The sequence below is a fragment of the Pleuronectes platessa genome, chromosome 11, assembly GCF_947347685.1.
Source record: "Pleuronectes platessa chromosome 11, fPlePla1.1, whole genome shotgun sequence".
Classification (NCBI taxonomy): Eukaryota; Metazoa; Chordata; class Actinopteri; order Pleuronectiformes; family Pleuronectidae; genus Pleuronectes; species Pleuronectes platessa.
This window is the reverse complement of record NC_070636.1, coordinates 3,432,747-3,458,104: the sequence shown is the minus strand read 5'-3', so window position 1 is coordinate 3,458,104 and position 25,358 is coordinate 3,432,747. Positions and strand designations below refer to the sequence as shown.

Below are 25,358 nucleotides of genomic sequence, written 5' to 3'. Positions count from 1 at the left end.
ACATCACCGAGGCCAAGCAGGAGATGGGGCGCTACCTGAGGGACTATCAGGACCTGCTCAACGTGAAGATGGCGCTGGACATCGAAATAGCAGCGTACAGGTATGACATCACAGGACCAGGAAATGACACGAGATATAAGGCTGCCAAAAAAGTATTTCTCATCTTAAATTGTTTCGGGGACACTTTTAATGTCCCGATGGCAACAATAAATAAAGTTAACGAAAAAAGTCGGCTTCTAGCAGTTGTCAGTGCACGTCCATGTGTTTTGGGGGCGTGGCCTTGACGAGAGGGCCGATGGGAAGGGGCGGGGTTTACCGGTTGCAGGGATTACCAACCCTCGCTTTAAATTGGCCGCTCTCTGTTTTAAAAGCCCAAACTTCAGTTGTGCAAGTATGTGAAATCTGTTTTTCCTTTTCAGGAAACTTCTGGAGGGGGAAGAGATTCGCCTGGCCTACCCCTCCCACCACGCCCTAAACTAAAAACCTAAATGCCACCAGCCTGGCATCAACCTGAATTCTTCATACATCCCTTCTTCTCTGCCCTGCCCCTGAACATCACCCTCCTCCCTCGCTCATTTCTCTTGTGTTCATCCTTCTCTCATCTCCCCCCCCCCCCCCCCCCAAATAGTTATTTCCTCACCAACCCAACAGCTCATCCTTCTCAAGACAGACGCGCCCTTGTGCTGAACAAGAGGTCCCACCAGAAGTCCCCCTTCTTCTACACACGTCCTGACACCGCACATCAAGACGGACGGCAAACTGTAAACTAGTTAGTAACGTTGGACGGCAGCGTTGATCTGGCTGAGTCCCCCCCCCATCACACAGGTTAAGATCCAAGCAGCAGAGTTAACGATTTGACCCCATCGACCCCTCGTTGTGCAAACATTTGACCAATTGTTTGTGAAGGAGGAAGAAAAACTCCCCTTATCTCTGGATGCTTGGGTCTTATCTGTGTTTGAAGTGATGCAAGAAACCTGCAGCTCAACCAGTCGATCATGCTTTGTCCTGCACCACTGGTCCTAAGTCGTAGTCAGGGAACCAGTAACCTTAAAAATTATTTTCACTTAATCTATTTTTGCTTATTAGCGATTCTTCCTCTGCATTTACATTCACACAAACACTGCAAGCTTCGGTGATTTTTAAAAATCTGGTTATCTCGATTTCTAGTTTCTTTTAACCCGTCTTCTCTTGCTCAGTCGTCCGGATGTGTAAATGCTTTGGAAGACTAACCCGTTACTGGTTTCTCCTTATAATCATGCAGTGTGTCTCTCAGCCTATCTGCATTAGCTTTTTTTCGTTTTTCTTCTGTAAGCTATAAGGCAAAGCAACGAAACTAAAAGAGAACAGCGGGAGCTCCTTGTTGTGTGTCTGCTGATCTGAGACCTGACGGTGCTTTAACATCTGTGACACCAAACAAACCCTGCAGCATTACGCTCGATGTTCCTGTAACAGTTTGCAACAAGCTGAATAAACTCGTAACTGACCTGGAACCTGCTTGTGGACTTATCATTTGAAACGTCTCGGGATATTCACTAGACATTATTTCTATTACAACTGTTGGACAAAGTGATTTTATAGCCTGATATTTAAAAATGCATATGTGCTAATCTGAGATAAGACAAAGGCATCAGCTGATGCCTCATTTTAGATTTGATGAATAAATATTTACTGTGTGTGCACTGGTAAGTTAAAAAAAAACGTGTGTTTGACAAAAGCAGATCAGGACGTCACAGGTTTTTTTTAACACTAATGATCTCACAGCCTAATTAATCAGCCAAGGTGTATTTTCTGCAAACCTATCAGTCCAATTAAAGGTGTTATTATGAGGCTCTCTTTGCCACATCATTCATATAAGTAGTATATTTTATTACTTAATCACCAGTATAAAACGTTAGAGGGATGTGTCACTGGAATATAGGAATTATCTGCATAATAACAAATAGCAACAGTAAATATTTAGAAATTGTTATTGAGACTGATTTGTTTTTCCCTCATAAACTTTGATAATAAAACGTAAGTCTGTCATTTTACTTGCTTGAACGTCTCTTTACCCACAGTTCTCAATGTCACAGCAACAACCCACAGCAGCACTGCACCATTTCCCATCATTCCCTGGTTCTGGCGAGCGGGCTGCAGCTGTAATGTGTCGGTGGGATCATCAGTCACCAGGCTGACACCAGGCGTCCCACTCGAAGTGAAGGTGCATGGAATTCTTCCTCTGTGCGACAGGGCACCAGAGTTTATCTGAAGCTGGTTAAACAGGACTTCAGGAGTCGAGTCAAATCTGTTTACAGCCTCATTGGTGTAAAAGTCCCTGTCTCACTCCTGCGAGACACAAAGAAGACATTTTATAATAAAAAACTCCAGCTCACCTCAATGTGTCGTTGAGATCCACTGGAGTAATATCATGGTTTTCTGCCTGTTTTATGTCATTTTGAGTAATTTTGTGGTTGTTGTGTCTTTGCAGTCATTTTGAATCGATGCAGGATCCTCTCTTGTGGCCATTTTGTGTTTTACACAGTCTCTTTCAAAATCTTGCTACGATCATTTAAGGTGTTCTTGTTGTCATTGTGCACATGGGTCATTTACACCGTGTTTTAAACCTAAAGGTCGGCTGTTAACCTGCGGCCTGGAGACACGTTCACGCACACACAGCACACGCTCCTGCTGTATGCTCTCGCCCAAGGGTCACGTGATGACACCAGCGAATATCGGATGAAAACAGGACTAGTGATGCTTCAGGAACTAGTCGTGCTATGGCGTGAGCGTGGCTCCAGCGGAGGCTCTCAGAGGATCTGCTTCCGGACACTTGGTCGACACCACCGAAGCAGAACAGAGGCATTTAATGTTTTTTTCTGTGGTTTTCTTTAGAGTTTGAAGATGTGGTCACCCTTTACTTCAATTGTTCTGTATTTGGCTGCAACGCTGTTTACTGTTTTGTGTACTTAAATAACTTCCCATAATGAGTGAATTTTAATTTTGGGGTGAACTATGCCTTTAACACACGCTGTGATACACCGCCTCACCGGCAGGGGGCAGTAACCTGGAGAAGACGCCTCTGTTTGCTGATCACTTCCTCCGGGCAGAGGTGAACAACATGGCCGCCTCTACACAGGACCTATCATTTCTGTGTCAATGTTAAAACGTTTCAAATCACCCGGAGACGTTTAACGCGCTTTAATAACCCGCACCTGTTCCCGCTCATCGACTCGTCGCCATGTTCCCGGTACTCGGCGGCAGGACCGTCCAGGTGAGCCGGCTCCTCGCACCCAGGGGCGCCGTGCTCGTGGCGGCCGTCCGCGGCCGAAAGACCCGCAACGACCCGGTGGCCAAGTCCAAAGTGGGCCGCGTGAAGGTGCCTCCGCCGGTGGACCCGCTGGAGATGGTGGTGATGAAGGAGCGGTTCTCCGAGTACCAGCTGATCATGAGGGCGCTGCGGTGAGTGGCCGACCCGCGGACATTGAGTCTGCAGCTAATTCACTTCAGTCATTAGGTTTTTAACATGTTTTAATGTTTTTTAATGTTTAGTTTGACTTGAATCACCCCCATGTTGGTTTGTGATGGACTCTACTGTGATCCTGGGTTTCTGGGAAGGCCCCTGTCACATGGAATCTACTTTTATAACTTATTACTATGTCAATGTCATCCTACGAATAACCTTTACACCACAATTCCATTGTCTTCAGCTTATTTCTGTTATTTTTGTGTCTTTGCTGTTATCTTAGAATACACGTGTGCTCGTGTGCTGGCTTATTCTAAAAAAAAAAGTGTCTTTACAGGTGTTTTGAGTTCTGCGCAGATACTTTGTGTAATTTTGGCGTCAATTTAAATCTATTGATATTGATTTTTAAGTAATATATGGCTTGTTTTATTATATCTTTGTTGTTTTGCGTCGCTTTGTTTTTTTGTGTCTGTTGTTTTGTGTCTCTCCACTGTTTTGCGTCTCTTTGTGGTAATTCATTGTAAATCTTGTGTTTTGTGTCTCTCTTGGTTTGTGTTATTAGTGATTGAACTGAACCACGTGACTTTTCTAACAAGAATTATTCAGGAATTGTTGTTATAACAAAATTTTATGTACACAATAAGTAACTTTAGGCCAAATTATTTCTCTATTGTGACTCCATTGTAAAAACCCAGCAGATAACATGGTGTTGTGGTAAATTCTGCAAATATCTTACCCTGTGAGTCTGACTCTTTCTTTCCTCTGTGTTCGTCAGTCTGGAGTTTAAGGAGGAGATGCTGCGAAAGAAGTACGAGGAGGAGACGGGCTCTCGGGCGGAGGAGAGGGCGAGGCAGGAGGCGGAGGAGCATGGCGCCCTCATGGCCTGGAACAACCAGGAGAACCTCCGTTTGCTCAACATCAGGTGAGATATAAGATGATAAAGAATATAAACCCAGTGTAAACTCATGGAGCTATTCTCCAAAAACAATGTGGATCCTTCAGCTTGTCGTCTGTGTCTTCCAGAGTCATGAGGATCCAGAAGGAAAAGGAGGAAGCTGAGCAGAAGAAGTTCGAAGCTGCCGTGAAGCAGGAACAAGAGCACCAAGAATTCGTCAAAGCAAAAGAGAGGGAGGTTCTGCAGTTGCAGGTAAAATGTCTTTTAGATCTGCTTTCCTTTTTTTTCTGTCTAAACCTCAGGGGACCTTGCGATCTCACACTTTATCATCCTTTTACAGGAGGATGCAAAGAACTTCATCAACTTGGAGAACTTGGATCAGCGAATCGAAGAAGCTCTGGATAATCCAAAGAACTACAACTTTGCCGTTGACAAAGCAGGCCGAGTCGTTAAACAGACGGTGCTGCAGTGAAGCCACAGACCAACCGGTCTCAGAAGAAAACGACAGACGGACGCCTGCTCTGACCAATGTGGAGATTTTCAGTCTAATCCACCTGGAGGTGAATTTTGTCCAGACACGAGAACTGTAAAAAAAACAAAAGAACATTCGGACTGAGAAATCTGTTGGACCTTTTTAACTCAGTATTTCAGAATCTTTCATCAGCAGGTATCTGCATTAGATTGTGATTTAAAGTAGTTATGGTTGATTGACAGGTGTCACGTCATCAGAAAAGTAGAGGTTGAAGTTGATTTAGTTTCTGACAGAAGGATACGATCACTTCAACCTCGCTGCCTTTACTTTCCACACGTCTGTTTTATAACCTTTGTCTGAGTCGTGTACCTTCACCAGAACATGTTCGTTTCATCATTACTGTCTCTTCATGATATATAATGTATACATAAAGTAAATTCATGTCTATTGGGGTTTCCACTCAATGTTTGTTATCAGTATAGGATAAAGATTAATCCATTGTCTCTAGTTCAGCATCTGAAAGTCATTGAGAACTCCTTGAAAACTAAAATATCTAAACATTCTTCTGACCTCACAATCCCTTCCTCTATTGTTGCACTTTGAGTCGCCGGCCTCTAGGTGGCGCCCTGCGCGGCTCTTCGTGTCGTGTTGACAGTGGGAGGGGTATTAAGCAGCTCATGTGGGGCAACGTGCTGCTGCAGCGGTGTAATCCTCCTGTGTGGCTCCAGGTTGATGAGATGATGGTGCTCAGGAGTGAAGAGGCTGAAATAACCTGCAGCAGCTTCAGTGAGAAGAGGGCAGGGATCAGTGCGGCGGTAAACAAGGAGCCGCCGGCTTCACCACGCAGCTCACACATCCTCACACTGAACTGTGAAGATCCAGATGAAGAGTTTGTGAAAGTTAACCCCCCCCCCCCCCCTCACTGACGGAGGGAGGAAGGGATAACACAAAACACTGATTTGTTATTGTTTGAACAACGTTCTGTGAATCCCCTATTTTAACTCCTTTAACCAACCTGCTCTTCATCTCCATCTCCTCTTCATCAGTATAATACATGTTAACTGGTGGTGTAGAGAAGAGATGAAGCAAGTAGTCCATTAACTGAGTCCCTTTGACACTGTTCTATAATTAATTAATTACTATAAGGAAGAATCACTTATTTTAAGGTTTTCTTAGAAAAGAGGTATTTTAATGGTTTTAAACATATCTGAGATGTGTTTTTCATTTTTTTTCAGATACTTGGTGGGGGAATTCATATTAAAATAAATAATCTACAGATTAATTGATAGACGCAGCCCCTGATCAGTGCATTTTAAATTGTATGAATGCTGTAAAGTGGCGTTTATGACCCCAAATCCACTAGTGAAATTAAAAATGTATTTTATTGTTATAATATGGCTAAACGAATCAGGGTGATACAGAAAAATAGTAATTACTTAAAAGCTAAAGTGTAGTTGTGTGTGTACAGACTGGTGCCTGACAACAGTGCTGCTCTACACGGACCTGACCTGCTGACAAGCCGTGCACACGGTTAATGTGATTGCTGACCGGGGTTAATGGGATTGTTCGGCCGTGGCACTGACGAGTGGGATTAGTGGTGGATTGAGATGAACTCTCGGCTCAGAACTGGCAGCAGCTCTCACTGGTCCGTCCCTGTCACAGACTCTTCCTCCAGTATTTAAATGTTCTTATTATTTCAGTGTTAATGTGACGTCTTCAGGATGAACTGTAAATCGTTTAGTTTCTCCACCAGACGTTTGAATAAATTCACAAAGAAAGTGAGTTTAAATTCACTTGTAGCCTCAGTAAGATGAATCATTTTAGAACATAGGACTCGATGGAGAATATAAATTCAACATTAGGATATATTAAATATATATTAGGCCACAAAAGGATCAATATTGGGCTTTAATAGAAAATAATATTCTTGCCAATACTTACAACAAATAAGTCTCTGAGCCAAAGAACCGTTATTGATCCTCAACCTTTTTATTCGGTGCAGCAGGTGTGATTACATCAGCAAACAAACAGCAACTCTTCGGGGGGGGGGGGGGGGGGGGTACTTGTAGTTTTGTGTTCAGTAACGTCTCGACTCTAAACGACTACGATTATAAAATACACACGGACTAACAAACCGGTTCCAAAGCAAAACTGACAATAACGAACGAGCACCTCGATATTGGTAATAAATACATTCATAAAATAGCAGGTTTGATATGACTTCTTCATGTTAACTCTCACCGTTTCCCATTATCCCCAGTGAGTCTGTCCCTGGTGGTGCCTCAGATCTTTGCTTCACCTTGGGCATTAGCCTGGGTGGAGGTGTGTGCTCTCTGAGGGCCCTTCTAGGTGCTTAGAGGAGGTTTTGTTTACACCCCACGTCTGTTTGTTTGTTGGTCTGCAGGATTACACAAAAACTACACAAACTCATTTCCAATAAATGTAGTGGAGGGCTGAGGCAGGACCCAGGAGGGAACCCTTTCTAATTATGGCTTTGATCGGCACAAAAGGGCAAATCCAGGAATTCATCATCACCTTCTTCAATATTTCGAGTCCTTTTTGGTCCTTTTATATGATTTTCTCAAGGGAGGTAATTCATGGATTTTTGTGAGAATAATCCGACGTGTTCTGGGGACTGATATCTATGAATGTTCGGTGTGAGTAAAGATCTGGATTCTGTGGATTTAAACCTGGTTTCATGAGGGGAAACTCCACTGAGTCCCATTCCAGTTTCCTTTAAACACAATGAAATGATCATAATTCAGCTGAATCTGCACCTGCTCATTCTGAGTCAAATAAATCTGGTTATTAAAAAAATATGACAAAAATACAACCTCATTCATAACACAATCAAAAGACGGACTTTACAACTGGCCGTATGAAATCTGACTCCATCTCGTTTGCTCACATTAGACTGAGAAAAGAAAAAAATCCACAAAAACATTAGCACTTGAATATTCAAGTATAAAAACACATTCACCAGAGGAAAATACTGCAAATACTGCATATTACAAATATTCGGAGACATACGAGACACCTGAAAATGAAGAATCTGTGTCTTTTGTTTTTGAGCTGGTGAGGTGTGACTTTATTTATTCATCCTCATATTGTGGTTGTTTTTAAGAGATCTGGTTATTCAGCTGTCCCGGGTATTTGTCGAACCTCCTCTCGGCCTCTTCGCTGAACGCGTCGCCTGCACAGAACAAAAACCACGAATCATCATTTTCACATTAGCATCCGACCGTGTGTTTGTGTGTTTGTGTGTTTTGTGTTTGTGACTGTTTACCAATGTGGCAGTTGTGGAGCCAGATCCGTTGGCCGTCGTATTTGCAGTTGCATTTCATGGCGTTGTTGGTGAAGTCGCTCTCGGCCACTTCTTGATTGGGGTTGATCACAACCTGAGCAGGTGACACAGAACAGGACGGACCATCACAGAATGGATCATCTACTTGTTTACATCTTCAGTAACTCTGAAGTTTAGACATCAGGAAATAAAGATGGACGACACGTGTACTTCTTCTTCCTCCTCTCCAGATATGAAGCCAAAACATCCCGGATACCATCTCTGAGAAAAATGTATTTGATGTATAATTACCCAGACACAGAGATGAGGGATTTATGACCTATACAGCATCCAACCACCAGGGGGCGATATATGTTTTGGCTTCACTTCACAGTCATGGTGTCATAAACCTTTTGTATCCAAGTCTATGGGAAGAACTAATTCCTTCCAAGTTTTATAAAATCTGTAGAGACTTAATTAAAAGATGTCACTTGAGTCCAGGGGCATTGTGGGAAATGTAGGCTCCAGGTTTTGATATAGAAGAAAAATTTGAGGAATTAAAAAGACGATATCTCTGATTCTGCTGCATTTCTGTGACCACTGGTCGCTGCGCTCTGACCCCCCGCCCCCCCCCCACCCCCCCCCCCCCCCCCCCCCCCCCGCTCACCTGCAGGATGTAGTTCCCAGGTTTGACGTCAGTGATGTCGATCCACTGGCAGTCGATGTCGTGTCGGTACAAATCCCAGCAGCCCACAGTGATGCCCTGATCGCCAAAGTTAGCGCACTCGTATCTTTTAGAAACACCTGAGATAAATAAGATCCTTCATCAATATTGAAGACATTTTAAAGATGATGCTATTTTTCTGTGTTTTTTCTGTACACCTGCTAAATCTGTAAAGTTAACATCAAATTGAAGCTGTCATGTTGTAGAGATGAAAGTTAAAGATGTAAGTCCTCTGAAGGCAGCAGGCAGATGAGACTCAGAAGCATCTCACTCACTGTCCTGACAGTCCGTGTCCTCCAGACAGAAGCTGGCTTTGTGTCCCTCGGCCACTTTGGTCCCGTTGGAGTTCAGCAGATCGTAGTGGGTGAAAATGTTCATGCTGTGGTAGTGGCTGTGAATCACAGAGAGAAAAAATGGAAACAAGTTAATTTAAGTCGAAACCCTCCTCCAGAGGGGGTTCCAGCAGCTTAACTTCTTGACCGATGAGGACTCTACCCGTGGCAGGCGTGCCAGACCCACGAGTGGCGCCCGGCCTTGGGCTTGAAGTCGGCCCGGCCGATGTTGTGGATCTGGGAGGAGAAGCGGAGCAGCCGCCGGTGTCCGTACGGCCAGTTGGCCTTGGCTGCAGACTGGGACAGGCAGTCCTCCTCGGCCGCGCAGTAGAGCATGTGCAGGGGCCGGTCCTCGATGTAGACCGACTGCTGGACCACGGGGGCGTTCAGGACCAGGTCAGAGGCCGCTGGACACAGAGGGGGGGGGGGGGGGGGGATACTGTCAGGGTCTGCCCCTGTACAGAACTTTAGTGGAACTCGACTATAACTTTGTTTGGATTTCAGGTTTTTGGTTGCTTTTGTTTGGGTTTTTATTTTATATTTACTTTGCTTGCTCGTAAAAGTCAATAATTTGTCTTTGAGGAATTCAAAAATGTCAACAATGAAAATTACAAACTTTTAATTAAGGTATTTGACTTGATGCTTGTGTCTCCTACATTGTCCTACCACTTCAGGGATATGTGGCTGTAAAGACTGTAGAATAATAAATAATAAATGCACACAAACTGAATTGTTTAATTATTTTCTCACATAAGGCTGCATGGTCTCTAAAGCTTCAAGATGTTCTCTATAAAAAAAATACAAGAAATCTTATTGTTGTTGTGCTGTAATTTGACTTAAATCACATGTTTCTCTCAATGAGACTTTTTAAATAAAGGAAAATAAAACAGAAATAAAGAAAGTTGTTGTTTTTGTTTTTTACTCACTCTCAGAGCAGATGACCCCGGCTGCGAACTTGGCGGCTGCTTTCTGGCAGCTGACGGTTTTGTGATGCTGACACTGACTCAGCGACATCTCGCTCCCCGAGCACTTCACGCCGCTCATCAGCATGTCCGTCACGTTGCTGCTGTCCCAGTACCAGGTCTCCTTAGATCGGGTTCAACCCCGAGAAGCAGAGACCAGTCATTCACAAACTGAGGTCACTTTGAAACAAACTTGTGTTGCTTTGGACTTTTTAATATTATTTCACATAAAGGATTTTGTTGTCGGAAATGTTAAATATTCTCTTTGGCTCCTTAAATTATGTTTAAAAACGAGGGTGCGTCTCAGAGGCTTTTAGAATCCTGTAAAAATATTTCCATAATTCTGTGAAGTACTAAAAGATTGTATATTTTTTGTCCATCAAATATCTAATTGTTTTACATGTGGAGGTAAATGTGGAAGTTGTGCTTCATTGTTTAAATTCTCTTAAAGATGGAAATAGTTTGGAATTATTTTTAAGATTTTCACAGCCATGTGAGGTCAAAAGGTTAAATAACTACTTTTTACAAAATTGCACATTAAATCCATAAGATATTTTGATTATTTAAAATAAGCTTTATATTTCTAACATGAATCAAGTTGTAAAAGATAATTTTGTAAGAGTGATGGACAAAGATTCTGCTTATTTTTAATTTCCGTCCATCGCCATGAATTCCTTTTTAAACTGCATAATGCATCTACAGAGATTTAACCCGTGAACATCATATTTCTCATCGTGGAACACGTCTCTACGTCTCTGCTCCTACTTACGGTGATGGCATGCATGGAGTAGCCGAGCCCTAGCTGCCTGCAAACCACCATGGCTTCCCTCGTGGTCCAGCCTGTGCTGCACACTGTGCCCCACCTGGACCCAACCTGAACCTCCACCCGGCCCTCATAACTGCTGCGGCCGCCCACTATCCGGACCTGCAGAGACGTCCTGCTGGGAGTCAGTGAGGGGGGGGGGCACACTTCCTGTCCCGCCTCTGAACTGTCTGAGCTAAACACCGGCTGCGTGCACACTCGGGTCCTCGCCCAGCGGAGAGCACGTCGTTAAAGCAGCAGTTGGGTTAAAGGTTTACAGGCGAGGGCAAAGTGAGCTCGGCTCCCGGGTGAGGTCACCGCTCGGTTTTAGTGGCGAGTGGCTTTGAGTGAGGTTAGAAACTTCATGTGTGGCTGCTGGGCCCACGTGGGACAAACCAGACCTGGGTCCGGTTCTTTCATTCAGGGAAAGAAGCGTCTGCTCCATATGGAAACTATGATGCACTGTCACATGTTGCATGAATGTCCAAGTATGTTCTTGACATGCACGACACCAATCAGCCTTATAGCTAAGTTTATGGGATGAATTTGAATTATTGTACCAGCCTCTATGAACAAATATGTGAGAAATGGGTGATAATTTTGAACATGCAGCTCATTGAGTGACAGGAAGTGGTTTTCTGTAATGGCATGATGGGATCCACTGGTTGCCAGTGACAGTATATCATCATATTTGCATATGTCAAGTTGCCCTCGTGCTGTTAGCGACCTACTTGCAGGCCCTGGTTAGCGTAGCCCAGGCCCAGCTGCCTGCACGCCACCGAGGCCTCCCTGGTGCTCCAGCTCTCTCCGCAGATCAGACCCCAGCTCCGCGTCCCGTTGGAGTCCGAGCCCAGGACCTCCACGCGGCCCTCGTAGCGGGTCCGTCCCCCCGTGAGCCGGATCTGTGGTTGGCCAAGGAGTGTTAGGAACCACAGAGCGGAGCGGGGATACACAAGAGCTGGGCTCTGTGTGTATCCCCAGGAGACACGGACCAGTATAATCTGGCTCAAAACAAACTGTACAACAAGATTATACCCGTGGAGGGAAATCACTGTCAGAAAAAAGTGAATGTTTGCAGAAGAATTCAAGGACTGTTTGAATTTTTCAAACAATACATTTTGGTTTCACCCGGTTTCAAGCAATTCCACGAATTCAATATCTACAAATGTTAAACTTGAAACTTAAGAACGAGAAAAAAAAAGACATTTCAGTTTTTTGTGACAGCAGTGAACAGGTTAGAGTTAAAAGTGAGATTTCTGGGATTAGCTCTAAATCTTATGTCAGGAAAACATAGTTTAGATTAGAAAAGGTTAAAACGATGGCACAGCACAATAAAACAATATCAAATGAATCATTATTCAAGTTCTTTCTGCTGCAGTTAACTTATTCAGCACAATTTTATCAAATGCAATAAAAAAACTGTATAATAATTGTCTAATAAATGTAAATAACGTTGTTGAAGTGACAGTTTTGCGATGTGTGTGAAGGTTCAGCTCTGACCGAGTTCTCCAGGCCCATGTAGGGGACGTTGCAGCGCACGCCGGCGTCCTCCATGTGTTTGCAGTCGTCGGATGAGATGTTTTTAAAGGGGCAGTTCCAGATGGACTTCTCCTGGCCGAGGCACTTCACCTCGTTCATGTAGATCGGACCAATCCCTGGACAGATGTACGAGTAAAGACCTTTAATCCAATGTCCCAGTTGAAATCTCCCCTTAGCTTTAACACTTTCTGTAAAGTGACTCTTGAAACCAACACCCGGCTTTAGGTTGAGGTGTGTTACCCTCTAACCTTTCCTCTGGAAACTCCCTGAACGCACCATGAGCTGATTGTTTGATGTCATTTTTCTATGAAAGGAATTCCTTCAGCGACGCATGTTTCCGACTCCAGTGACGTTCAGGAACATTTCTTGAACTAAATCATCCAGGTAGTGGTTTGACGTCCCTGTGAGACACGGAGCTGGTCTGCTGCTGACTCAAAGAGATTCTGTGACCAGGCACAGATTCTCAGCCAACTTCCTCTGAGGTGGAAATCCTAATGTACACACACGCACACGCACACACGCACACACACACACGAGCAGACAGCCCCACCCTGCTGCCCTTCAAAAGACTTGCTTGTTTCTGCACTGGTGGAATCTGAGGATGGTTAAATACCTGAATACCAATTACACCTCCATGTTCTTGAATCACTGAGACACACACACACACACAAACACACACACACACACACTAATTCTTATAATAACGTTTTCATCAAAATCCTTTAAATATTTCCTGTTAAACCAGTGAAAATATAGAAAAACACATCAAATCTGGATCCAGATCCCTATGAAGATTTACTGGTTTCTTCCTTCCACCATGTTTCATTGTTATCTGTCCAGTAGTTTCTTTTTTTTCTTGTTCACAAACAAACAAACCAGGTACCGAGGTCATGAATATGAAAAGTGTGAGTTTAGAGTAGAAGTGACGATTTGAGCCGAGGAGTGAGTCAAACTGAAATCACCCTTCACGTTGTTTATAATGTTAAAGCCAGATGGGAGTCGATGGATTCTCTTGCCTGGCACGTAGGAGTCTCTGAGTCTCATAGTAAAGAGCTGTTAAGTGAATGAGCTGCAGCAGAGTGACGCCCTGAATGAATAGAAATGACAGACTGAGATTTTTGTGTTGGTGGAGTAACTGTGTTGTTTCCAGTCCAGCAGCCAAACCGGCCTGAAAACCAAAAACCAATCTTCAAATCTCCTACAATAAACGGCCTTTAGCACTTTTCCCTGAGTCCTGGCTTGTGTTTGGAGTTTGGGGGTCAGAAAGAAAAAAGAAAAGTCTTCTCACAGTTTATTTTCTGTCTTTCATTCACAGCATTCCTCCGCTTATTGAAAAAGCTCCTAATGAGGAAAATATGTCGGAATGTGGAGTTGTTGAGGATCAGAGAGAGATCGGTTCCCTGGGGAGGAGAAGAGACGACCTGAGGGACCCAGAGGTGACGACTGAGGACCTCTGTGAAGACACGTATACAGACCTCCCTCAACTCAAACAGCCTCAGGTGAAATATAGATATAGACAACTTTTGTGTGGATGCAGTAAAAAGGACTTTGCTTGAGATAAGATTGAAATGTTTCCTGATTTGAACTCTTATGATTTCCCAAGCGTCAGAATGCACATTTCACTAAATGTATATTTTTGGTTCAGTCATCTAATCCATAGATATAAAGATGGACATCACGTTTCCCCTTTCTCCGGTTGTACAAAACCCCAGACATGATCTTGAGCTTCATTTGGAACCAGAGTCTCTTAAAGTGGAGCCGGGGCGTCAAGGTCCCGCCCATACATGTGCTGGACCAATCGTGGATCAGTCCCAGCTGTCAATCGTGATGTTTTACGCTGTTTTTATAGCATCAAATATCTAATTACCATCTAAAACCATCTTAGAGAAACATTTTAAGTTTACTTTTTAGTTTGGTCTAAGTCCTCTCCACTACCATGGAGGAGTGGGGTTTATGACCTGTACTGCCGCCAGCCACAAGGGGGCAGTCAAGATGATTTGGCTTCACTTTTGGGGGCCATGTCGTCCAAGAAGAGAATCGTCTTAAAAAAAACTAAAAGCATATTCTGAATAAATCCTAACAGTACTTCAAACAGACTGAGTTGTATTATGCAATGTCTCTTAATTATAGTAATTATATCATTCAACCACAGTTTGCTTTGGAACAAACCAAAGATCACGTGGTTGCTGGTTGTATTCCTGACCTTGTCCCATGCGGGCTCCGGTCAGAGCCTCCTTGGCGCTCCCGAAGCCGAGCTCCCTGCACACCACGCTGGCCGACAGCAGGTTCCAGCGGTCGTCACACACGCTCCCCCACTCGCTGTCCTTCAACACCTCCACGCGGCCCTCGCCCAGCCGGGCTCCTCCCTTCAGCCTCACGTTGCTCTGCAAAACCAAACAGGATAAAAATAAGAAGTTTCGTGCTGCTGAGGTCAACGCAGAATGATCTCAAGTTTTTCCATTATCTACAATCAGGGTTCAACCTAAAAGACTTTACCGAAAGTTTAAGTTTCTTTTTCAAGTTTCTGTTTTGCGTGAACAGCGGCCCCGGCATGCAGCTGACGACCGCCGCCATGCCGCCGGCGCAGGGAACCGTGGCGTTGGGCTTGTTGAACTCCAGGGGGCAGGCTGCCAGGTGCACCTCCGTGCCCGTGCACGCCACCGAGTGGAGGTGGAAGTGGTTCTTCTGACGCTCCAGATACAACCTGCAGGGAGAGGACACAACTGTAATACTGAGTGAATGAATGAATCCCTTAGTTATGTTTGAGTCCGGGAACTTTGAAGGCCTCACAATGTATTCACAAGAAACACAAACATATTTTAAAATGAATGAACATGTGAACGAATTAATGAAACCAAAGATACACAATCCTCTTGGTCTACAAAGAAAAACTGACTTGCATCCAAAAACGAAGGCCAACACACACACACACACACACACACACACACACACACACACACACACACACGTTATAAAACCACGTTCCACAGTTTTTAGGGGCCTTAGTTTTATCTTTCTCCTGGAAACCAAAAAGTAAAAACTTGTCCAATAAATAAGATATCAAAAGAAATAGATTTGACTCGGAAACTCATTCAGATTATAACTGTATTTGCTTTCTTGCTTAGAGTTAAATGAGAGCATCTCTAATATAAATTAACATTTCTATCACGTTACTTCAGTCGGGGATATAGTTAAACTAACTTTTAGGCAGGATATGTTAGTTTCGGGCAGTCGGGGTAACTTCTGCTCCTTTTCCATTTGTTAAGCTAACTTCATACGTCCTTTAAGGAACTAACTCTGCGCAGGGAAAACAATGAAATCTAAGTTTTCCCTGAATTTCATAGAGAAATTGAGACTCGACTCTAAACATTCTTCCAGCTCCTTCAGACTTCTGCTCTGGAGCCACTCCCTCAGCAGCCAAATGTGCTCGGCAGGTGTCGGCCCCGGAGGGGATGGATGCGGTTTTTTGATAATTAGACATTTTTACTGCTGCTAATCCTTTTGTCGTCAGTTTGAATGTGTGTTGTGTGTGAGCAGCGTGTGTTTGGGTTCTTTTCACACAGCTTGAATCCACTGGTTTCACCTCAGTTTACCTTTTGCCAGGGCTGCTCTGTTTAGACTTAGGGTTAGCTTTAGCTGTGGGTGTCTGCCTGCAAGGTAAACACGGGTTAGACGGCACAGTCGGTGGGGGGGGGGGGGGGGGGGGGGGGGGGGGGAACCAGGCCACACACAGAATCTGAGCAACACAGGTCACATGATGCAAAGTGAAAACCTGAGGTCACAATGTTCGTAAGGATGTGTCTCCTCCATCAAGGTCGTTGTTAAATGAAATTGTTGTTTTTAGTTAAAGTTGCACGTTTGTTGAAAGTGACACATCCTTTTTAAACACACGAGTAAAAAATTACATTATTAAAAACTTTTACATTAAATGTTTCTATAGTACAACGACATAAACACTGCGTGGTCGAAAGTATGTGGACACACTCGTCTAAATACAAAGATGGACGACATGACAACTCCCCCAGAAGTGAAGCCAAAACCTCTTGACTGCCCCCTGGTGGGTGGGTGCAGTATCCTCTCTCTCCTCCATGTTATTAGATGGGACAAGTATGTCCACGTGTTCATGTTACTGAGGACTTGTTCCATGAGGAGGTTGTCGTGGAGGAACTTGTCCCACACGCCCCAAACCTTCAGGGTGAATTGTAAATGGGTCAAATGAGATAAAGTGTCCACAAACCTTTGGCCATATAGTGTGTGACAGGTTAGAAAGTGATTGTGTTATCACTTTGTTAGTTAGGGGAAAGTGGTTTCTGCTTTTTGTTAGTTCTTCAACTTCATGAGCACAAGGCCAAATTAAGAGTCTAGTTTTTTCCCTTAATCAAAAACTTCAAATACTATTTTACTCTGGTCCATATCTGAATCAGTTAGAATATGCAAATGATCATTATCTTGTTTTAATACATCAGAATGCAGATTTTCATTGTGGTTCACACACAGAAACAAAGCTAGTGGTTGAGCACTGGATGAATTTATTCAGATTCCTGCTTCATTATTGATGCTACGTGATAAATATCAAAACTCGAAAAAAACGTGTAAAGGATCCACTTCCTGACACTTTCAGTCCAGGTGGGAAGCTCCACCCGCCTGGCACTCTGAGGCGGCCAAAACAAACACTGTGAAATATTTTTCTTGTTCTTGTTGAGGTTTACGAGGCCAATGACTCTTTCAGTTGAAGAACCCAGGATTAAAAGTAACCTGCAGAAAGCGAACAATGCGGAGGAATGGGATTTCCAGAAGTTGTGTTAGAGTAAAAGTCTTTGACATGGTGCAGATTGAAAACACCTCATCCCTTCACACTAATTTATCTTTGGTAATTAATATATTTTTTATTATTTCAAATGGTCTGTGCAGTAGATCTGGGAGCTAGAGGTGTGAGTTTGTACAATCTGAACCACGGCAGAGAAGAAATTCAAAAGACAAACCAGAGATGAACAGGAATCGAACCCTCAACACAAGACGACCTTCGGTTACAGCAGAATCTAATCCAATCATACGACTCATTCACATGCTGCACACTGTGGTAACACAATATCAGAGAGAGGGGGGAGGAGTCCACTACAGAGACGCGGGAGCTAAACGGTTATTTTCTACTGGGACAGGAAACCCACTGTCAGAGGACGCTGGGTTCTCCCGTGACTCAGTACCTTCCACTGGCCGAGACATTAACCTTTGACCTGGAGGCCTTCTCAGCTGCCTGCTTTTTCAGAAGTCTGCAACAGTGAGACAGCCAAATTCCATCATACAGGAGAGAGACTGCATGCAAACACACACACGCAAACACACACACTTATACAGGCTGCACACACACACGCACACACACACACTTCTTTAAGTGGCGGAGGGTCAGTGGTGAATAACATTTTTGACATTCCACAGGTTTTCAGTAGATTCAGTGACAGACTCTAGGTCACCGCTGTATGATCACAATTACACAACTATTCCAGCTATTCTGAACATTTTCAATATGTTGAGAAAATGTGTTTCAATTCATATTTTTGCACATTTTCGGGCTGGAACAAACTTATATTTTAATTTAACAACTTTGTTCCAACTTTTCATCTGTGAGTATTTGCTGCTGGTTTTTCGAATGACAAATATTTGACCTTAGTTTGAAGTAATTTGTGATGAGCACTTTTATTCTATTTTTGTAACATTAAACAAACCAAATCATAAATGATTGATCAATAGAAATAAATGGCAGCTTAAAATCTCAAAGAACTGAAAACCAAGGTCTTGTCTTCAAATATCGTTAATTTTACAACCAAAAATCAAAAATGGTAAAAAAACTAGGAAACCCTCAGATTTGAAAAGTTGGAACCACCTTAATATTTAACTTTATTTTACAGATAAAGAATGTTTGAGGGCCTCTTTTCAAACCGAGCCCTGCAGAGTACAAACCATAAACACGTTCATACTGCTCCTTCTCTGCAGGAGGTTGATCATCACTCCTCAAATTCACAAACACAAGCACAGAACATACAAATATTTGACCCGACCGGGACTCAAACAATAAATCTTTGCTTTCTCCCGTCGATCCAAAGTGAAAACAAAAACAGAGCAGAGGCTCGTCCAAACATTTCAACTTCCTGTGTGCTCTGCTGTCGAGCTGCAGCTCCGGCAGACAGAGGAGAGAGAGACCACACACACCATCACTGTGGTGTCCACTGGGAACATCAGGTCCAACAAACAGAGTTCACTCTCTGTGGTTCGGTCAAATTGTTGCTTTGCAGACGAGAACAACGACTGAGTCTCTAACATCTCAGCCTGAGTGGACAAGAAAATGGCTCCTGCCTAATTCCTATTATTGTTGAGTAAAAAACTTTATAAAACTTTAAAATGCTGAAAATGTGAAAAAAGAAGGATCTTAAAGTTCAAGAATTTCCTCCTTCACATACCCGCTGTGTGTGGTGTTACTTGAGTGTTCCACTAGAGGGCGCACCATAGAACTCATTGCATTCTTTAAATACAACACACGGCGACAGTGAGTAACACACGCAACACAAGTTTGCTGTGAACCTTCTGCTCAGTTGTCGCCTCAACCTCACGATTCCACGGATTCACTCACTTGTAGAAGTTCTTGTTGACCTTCCTCTCGTGGGGGAATCCCAGCATGCCGCAGACCACCCGCGTGTTTTTGATCGTCCATCCCAGGTCGCAGATCTGGGCCCAGCCGTCTTTGTGTTTCACCTCCACCACACCCTCCGTGGTCGGCACCTTCTTTTTGCCCGTGGCGACGACGGGCCGGAGTCGAACCTCCTCCACTTTGTTCTCGTCCACCTGGCTCTGTGGGGGGGGGAGCCAAATCATGATAAACATCATCTCAAGATCTCATATCGAGGTAAATGGATTGAAAACTATAATTTCTATAATTCCAATTCCAAATCATTATTTACAGAAAGTCATCAGATTTGTTTTTCTTGATATTCACACAGACAGACTCTCACACGTGCACATTTCTTAACACAACACCTGTGAATGAGAGGAACAGACACAGTGAGTCCTCTCAGGTCCAACCCTCAGAACACTGACTCACTCTCATTGTGATTTATTAAGCAGAAGAAGACAAAGAGGCCTGGCTGCACAGATCGAAGTCTGGATCCACATCTGGAGCAGAAAGTCTCAAGTCTCTTATGAACCTTGCTTACATCACACGCTGCTACACAGCAGTGACTCATCATCCAGTCATTCATCTGGGCAGACGACTCTCCAGTCTGACCTCGTTCACCTCCTCATAAATCCGAGAAGGCCTCTGAGTTCAGGACGAGTCATTAAAGCAATTTACAGGAAGAGAAAAGATACGGTGAAGAATTAACGCAGGGACACAGGATTAAACTGGGAAACTGTTTGATCTATTTCATACTGCCTTTAAGATTTGCCTCATTAAAGAGATAAGTTTGCTAAATTATTCTGTTTCCCATGTGTAAGATTTCTCTGGTTGTGAGTCAGATTAACACAATCTCTCTCTCACAGTCAATCCTGAGGACTTTCTGCTGAGTTCTACCCTCTCACTTTCTGACACACACTCTGGAGAAGGTGTCAGGAGGTTCTCCGGAGTTCAGTGCACGTCAGACGGATGCTGCTCTGCTCCCTGTGCCTGTTGAGAGGCAGCTGCTTGGAAAGAGGTTCAGCCACATGGTGCAGAGCAGAGTTTATGAGCTCCATGTGTGAGGCAGCTTCACATGGAGCCGTGTGGGTTGAGACCCGCAGGCGTCTATAGGCCGAGGAGCAGCGAGACCGTTAACGTGAGAAGTTCATTGGGTTCTAACTGTGTTTTAATGAACTCTACACACTGAAAAATAAAATAAAAACTCTCGTTAAATGTATTTCAGTGACTTACGTCGATGACATTCGAGTCCAGGAAGCCCGGAATCCTCTCGTCCTTGCACACGACCCCGGCGTCCTCGTCGTGGGTGCAGTCGCTGTTGCCCCAGCCACGAGACTTGCAGTGCTCGATGCTCTTCTCCCCCCCGCTGCACTGCACGTTGTCCAGCCAGATTTTCCCTGTACAGGCAGCAAACTGTCAGGCCTGTGGAAAAGTCCTCAGGACACTCGGCTGCTTGTTGCACTGGTGCAGCGGAATTCAGAGTCTGAATGAGGTGAGGTTTGGATTTATGCTTAACAGACACGAGGTGTTCTACATTATTAAAGTTATAGTGTGATATTTATGATGTTATTTAGGTTTTTAGGGGCGTTTAAATCTCTAGAATACACTGAAACTTCTAAAGCCTATTCTAAACTTCATAAAGAATAGTTCTCATTAATGTGTTGCACCAGCAGGTTCCTGTCCAGTTCATCCCAGGTGGACGGGGTTCAGGTCTGGGGTCTGTGCTGCTCGTCCATCATGTTTTTATCGTTATCTTCCTGAAACACGAATCCTCTGTCTCCCTCTGTCACTTCTCTTTCCCCCCCCCCACCTTCTGATTCTGACCTATACTCAAAACTGCTTCCTGCTGTAGGGTCACTGTGGTAATGACACATCATGTGGAGCAGAAATCTCAAAAGGAACTAGTTCTGTTCATTAACGTTTGTCTTTTATCGTCTATCCTCTGAATCCCTGAGTGAATATTCACGTCTCAGGGAGCGTCTGTGTGGATTTGTACCTTGGCCCTTGCCGTACTTGGCGCTGTGTGTCCATCCGGTGGCGGACACGAAGCCCAGCTGGCGGCAGAGCACGTTGGCGTTGGTTATGGAGAAGTCGTCGTCACAGATGGTTCCCCACTCGCCCTTGTAGAAGAGCTCCACGCGGCCCTCGTTGTGTTTCCGGGGGTACCCAGTGAGTCGGACCTTCAGCCGCTCTGTCTGAGGCGGGGGGGTCCGAGATGGGGTCGCCGGCGTCGTGGCTGCGGTGGACGGCGTCGTCTGGGTCACGCAGCTCGGTAACAACATCCCCAACAGGAGGACGAGTGCAAACTGGTGTCCCCGTCTGGACTTCTCCATGACTTCAGCTGGAGAAGAGACAGAAGACCAGTCAGAGGTCACAGCTTCAAATGAAGGATTGGACTTCCTGGTCAAAAGGCCTTGTGGAGATGAACTGGTGATATGGTTCCTTAAAGTAATTTAAAGCAACGAGGAAATTCTTTCTCGTTTATTATCAAAACACGGCGCCAATAGCTCAGTCGCTCGACATTTAAACTTTATTCTCTGCACTTTATTAATAAATCTTCCTCTGAGGAAGTTTGACCTCAAGTTTGACCTCAATCAATAATGTTGAAACATGTTTTAAACATTATTGATCATTGTCAGAGTCCAAATCTCAACATTCAGGATTTATTTGAGACTTTTTTACTTTTCATTTTGACATTTTGACTCAATTCTATATTCCCAGAACCGACACATCATTGTTATTATTTATATTCTAATAACATTCATAAAAAACAAACCTCTGATTTATTGTGGAGAGTCGCTTCAGCACTTTGAATCAAACCATCTGCTCAGTGTTGACTCGACTCTGAAGAAGAACAGGGATTCTAACGACCACGCTATCAGGCGACCGTGTTTCTATTGATGAGATCCACAGCAGCTTGTCTGCAGCTTCCTGTTTGTCACCATCCTTCAACACAACGAGCTGCCTCTTCCCTACAAAATGTCAACTCTTCTCTCTGGAACCTTCCTGTATGACTCTAGAAACCCAACATAGGCCTGCTATTGATAACATGACAGCGACACTCCAGGTGGGGGGGGGGGGGGGGGGGGGGAGGTGTCCCTCCAGAGACACACATACAGTAGTGTGATGTGTGTTTGTGCAGGAACCACAAGCTGCAGGCACCTTTTCCACATCATGTCAGAGACTGAGTCCAGTGAATGGACGCCCCCCCCCACGTTCCCACTGCTCAGTCTGAAGGGGAGGAGCCTCCACGTCTGACCTGAGGCCACGTGGTCCTACACACGTCTTTTATTTCTTCTACTTTAAAAGATTGATTTAGTCTTTTACTTTGGTGTTCAAAGTAGAGCTCAGAACAAATACAAGTAATCCCAGTAACGTAGTGAACATCTGCTGTTCCTGTTCCCAGTTACACAAAGTCTACAAACCTTTAACTCACTTAAGATTCTCATCTTAAATATTTCAACATTTTGGGAAACATAATGCCTCTTTACTGGGAGTGACCTGAGTTTGTGCTTCTAGGCTAAAAATATATTCTACTGCCAGTCTTTGCCAGGATTAAACTGGTTCTAGTCTTCTGATGATACTGGTTCCCACCCCTCATTTGTTCACGTGTAGCTTCTCTAAAAAATAACTAATCTTTCCAGAAGCTCTGAAAAAGCAGAAATAAAACATCCCTTCAGCCGCTCACTCTTAAAATATGCATTCAATGAATAAGGTCATGGACGATGGGTAATTACTTGAGGCCCTTTTTGTTTGGTGGTTAAACTGGACATATGACATCACCAGGGGTTTTCTAATGTCTGCTGAGATACAGGCAGGGAGACGATGGATGAAGATGTTAAAACACAGACATAAATGTTACACATCAATAGATATTATTCTGGGACATGTGGGGACTTTTCCAACTTTTGCAGAAGGCCAGATTTGAACATCTCACAGTCAACAGATCGACCTCCTGCTGCACAGTTCACCTGCTGTCTTTACCCTTTTACTGCTTTCCTGCCCAGACAAGACCATTATATCATTACCCACATTTAAGGCGGTACTTTTTTTATTGGCCGTAAACAGATTAGCCAGATCTTGTGGTTGTGTGTTTTTCCCCATCAGACTTAATTGCAGCAACGTTTCAATGTTTCCAGAGCTCGGGGAATAAAATCCATTTAGGTCCCTTTATTTATGAACTAGCAGTGATTCTGCAACTTTTGTTTCAAGGATTCCTCCAACACATTATGAAGGATTTCAGTCCAGTCTCTCTTACCCTCTGCAAACAGTCCCCCCCCCCCCCCCCCTCACTGCAGCTGGGACCCCTCCATTCCAATGTGCTCATGGATCAGGTCACGTGAAAGGCTCCAGTCAACCAGGCTGCAGCTCCCCTCACTTCCACCCACAGAGCAGTTGGTCACAAAGTCTTTTCCTGAGACGCTGCATGTACACACTCCCACCAGAACACACACACTCAATCCAGCTGCTAATCACTACCAGAGGTCTGTGGCTCAGCCGACTGGGAGAAACCACTGGTGAAAGCTGCCGGAGCTACAGAGGAGGACTTTTGAGTTTGGTGAAACTTTGGACGTAACGGATGAAGGAGAAAAAAACGGATTAAACGTGAACACGCAGAATGATTCAGCTCCAGGCAGAGGTTCCAGAGGAAGAGAGAAAAGTGAATCTGGCTGAAGTGAAAGCACAGAGCTGCTGGTTGAGTAGTGGGGAGGTAGAGTGGGTTTGTTGGGTCCCTGCTTCACTCTCGATGGGAACAAACCACTGGGATGTAATGTTTTCCAGACTCAGATTCCTGATAAGCTTTTAATTAAAACAACTCCTCCGTTGTTCTTCGGTTGCTCATCTTCCCGTGCGACACTTTTTTCTTTTCAGCTTTTGATGTGACCTAGAAAAACCACATACTGCCTGGAAAACATCTGCACAGCATCTGGACCCAAATCCATTGATTAACATCTGTAACTGCACGTTGGAGAACCGTTGGATTGGATTGTAGGTATTAAATTATTGATGACTTAAACGATAATATGAAAATAATAGTTGAAGCCTTGAACACCATCGAAGGGACTTTCACAACCTGGCAACCCAAACTGATTTATAAAACTGTGACAAATAATATAATATATCTACTAATAAATACAATACTCATTTAAGATTATTTAGAAAGTTTAAATGAGTCCCAGCAGATGTTCCACCAACAGTTCAACACTTCAGACTCTGTTTATTTATCAGGTTTTCCTGTTATTACATTCCTCACATATTTTAATGTTGCTGCATCCGGAAGCTTTGACTCTTTCACACGTTTGGATATGATAAGCTTGAAGAAAAGGAAACTTTACAGGGACTTTCCAGCACAATGCTGCTTAATAAAGTTAAGATATTCCTTTTTTAAATGTGGTTTTGTAAGTTTCCTGTAACAAAGTCCTGAGATTTAATGTAGAAGTACAACGAAAAACTGTAAAACTCACGAGTCCAGTTTTCATTCTGATGACAATAAAAACTTGTTGTAAACCAGAGCTGATCAGATTTACCTTATATGTCCAGTGTGAGGAGGTTACAGTGGTTCCAGTGGAGAGAGAGGAGCTGACTCTCAGAGGTTTGATCCTGACGTCCACAAACCGGAAAACCCCCAAAAGACAGAAGGAAGAAAAAGGAGGATAACAATCCTGACACTTTTGTTATATCATCCCCTCGATCCCACACGGGTCCAGTTCGCGGTGCAGCGGTGCAGCCAGTAGCCAATCACTCCTTCCAGTGTTGCTGTCTGTAAATTGCCAGCTGTACAGCCCTCAGTGAGGAGGAGGAGGCTGCAGCAGGGGGCTGGATCTCCTCCTTGGAAAGACACTGACCCTTTTATGCAAGGTTTTGTAACAGACAGATACATAAGGGCCCAAAAAAAAACTTCAGCCCACGTTCTGGACCCGGTGGCGTCTGCCAGAGATTCACAACTGCTGCTGAATGAGTTTATTTATCGAAGGATTTGGTCTTTCAGTGTGAGAGCAGATATATTGTTGAGGGATTTGTGATGTTGTCACTCAGAATCCTGCTCTCACTAAAAATCTCAACAAGAGGAGCTGAAGCTTGAGCTTAAGAAATCTATTAAGACAAAATCTGAGTACAATGTGCACTCTGAGCAAATCAGAGCACAAGCAGGGGCTACTTGAGTGCATGTGTATTAAAGTATTGAGAACTTACTTTGATTATCATATTACTAATTGTTTCATGTGCAACAAAACCATTTATAGT

The 25,358-nt window shown here is 44.0% G+C and overlaps 3 protein-coding genes across 3 annotated transcripts in view; 2 read left to right on the top strand and 1 right to left on the bottom strand.

Moving 5' to 3' along the window:
* Window positions 1-480, top strand: part of si:dkey-33c12.3 (uncharacterized protein LOC335380 homolog) — a 1,987-nt gene extending 1,507 nt beyond the window's left edge. Inside the window, exons 2-3 of the mRNA XM_053434408.1 lie at window positions 1-100; window positions 420-480. The exon at window positions 1-100 is cut by the window's left edge and continues 25 nt beyond it. Coding sequence (XP_053290383.1) covers window positions 1-100; window positions 420-480 — 161 coding nt within the window. The remainder of the gene's footprint in view (window positions 101-419) is intronic.
* Window positions 481-3,087: 2,607 nt separating this feature from the next.
* On the top strand, window positions 3,088-5,256 carry mrps26 (mitochondrial ribosomal protein S26). Its single transcript, XM_053434409.1, has 4 exons — window positions 3,088-3,438; window positions 4,218-4,364; window positions 4,466-4,589; window positions 4,678-5,256. Exons 1-4 carry the CDS (start codon window positions 3,218-3,220, stop codon window positions 4,807-4,809), a joined length of 624 nt encoding a protein of 207 aa, XP_053290384.1. The 5' UTR covers window positions 3,088-3,217; the 3' UTR covers window positions 4,810-5,256.
* A 1,603-nt stretch (window positions 5,257-6,859) lies between these two features.
* Window positions 6,860-24,956, bottom strand: loxl3b (lysyl oxidase-like 3b). The gene is made up of 16 exons (XM_053435019.1): window positions 24,644-24,956; window positions 21,112-21,456; window positions 20,349-20,512; window positions 19,077-19,294; window positions 17,656-17,721; window positions 16,045-16,101; window positions 14,948-15,155; window positions 14,655-14,835; window positions 12,413-12,567; window positions 11,644-11,814; window positions 10,075-10,234; window positions 9,312-9,555; window positions 9,092-9,207; window positions 8,760-8,896; window positions 8,096-8,207; window positions 6,860-8,002 (listed from the first exon to the last, which is right to left on the bottom strand). Exons 2-16 carry the CDS (start codon window positions 21,446-21,448, stop codon window positions 7,929-7,931), a joined length of 2,400 nt encoding a protein of 799 aa, XP_053290994.1. The 5' UTR covers window positions 21,449-21,456; window positions 24,644-24,956; the 3' UTR covers window positions 6,860-7,928.
* Between the last annotated feature and the right edge of the window lie 402 nt (window positions 24,957-25,358).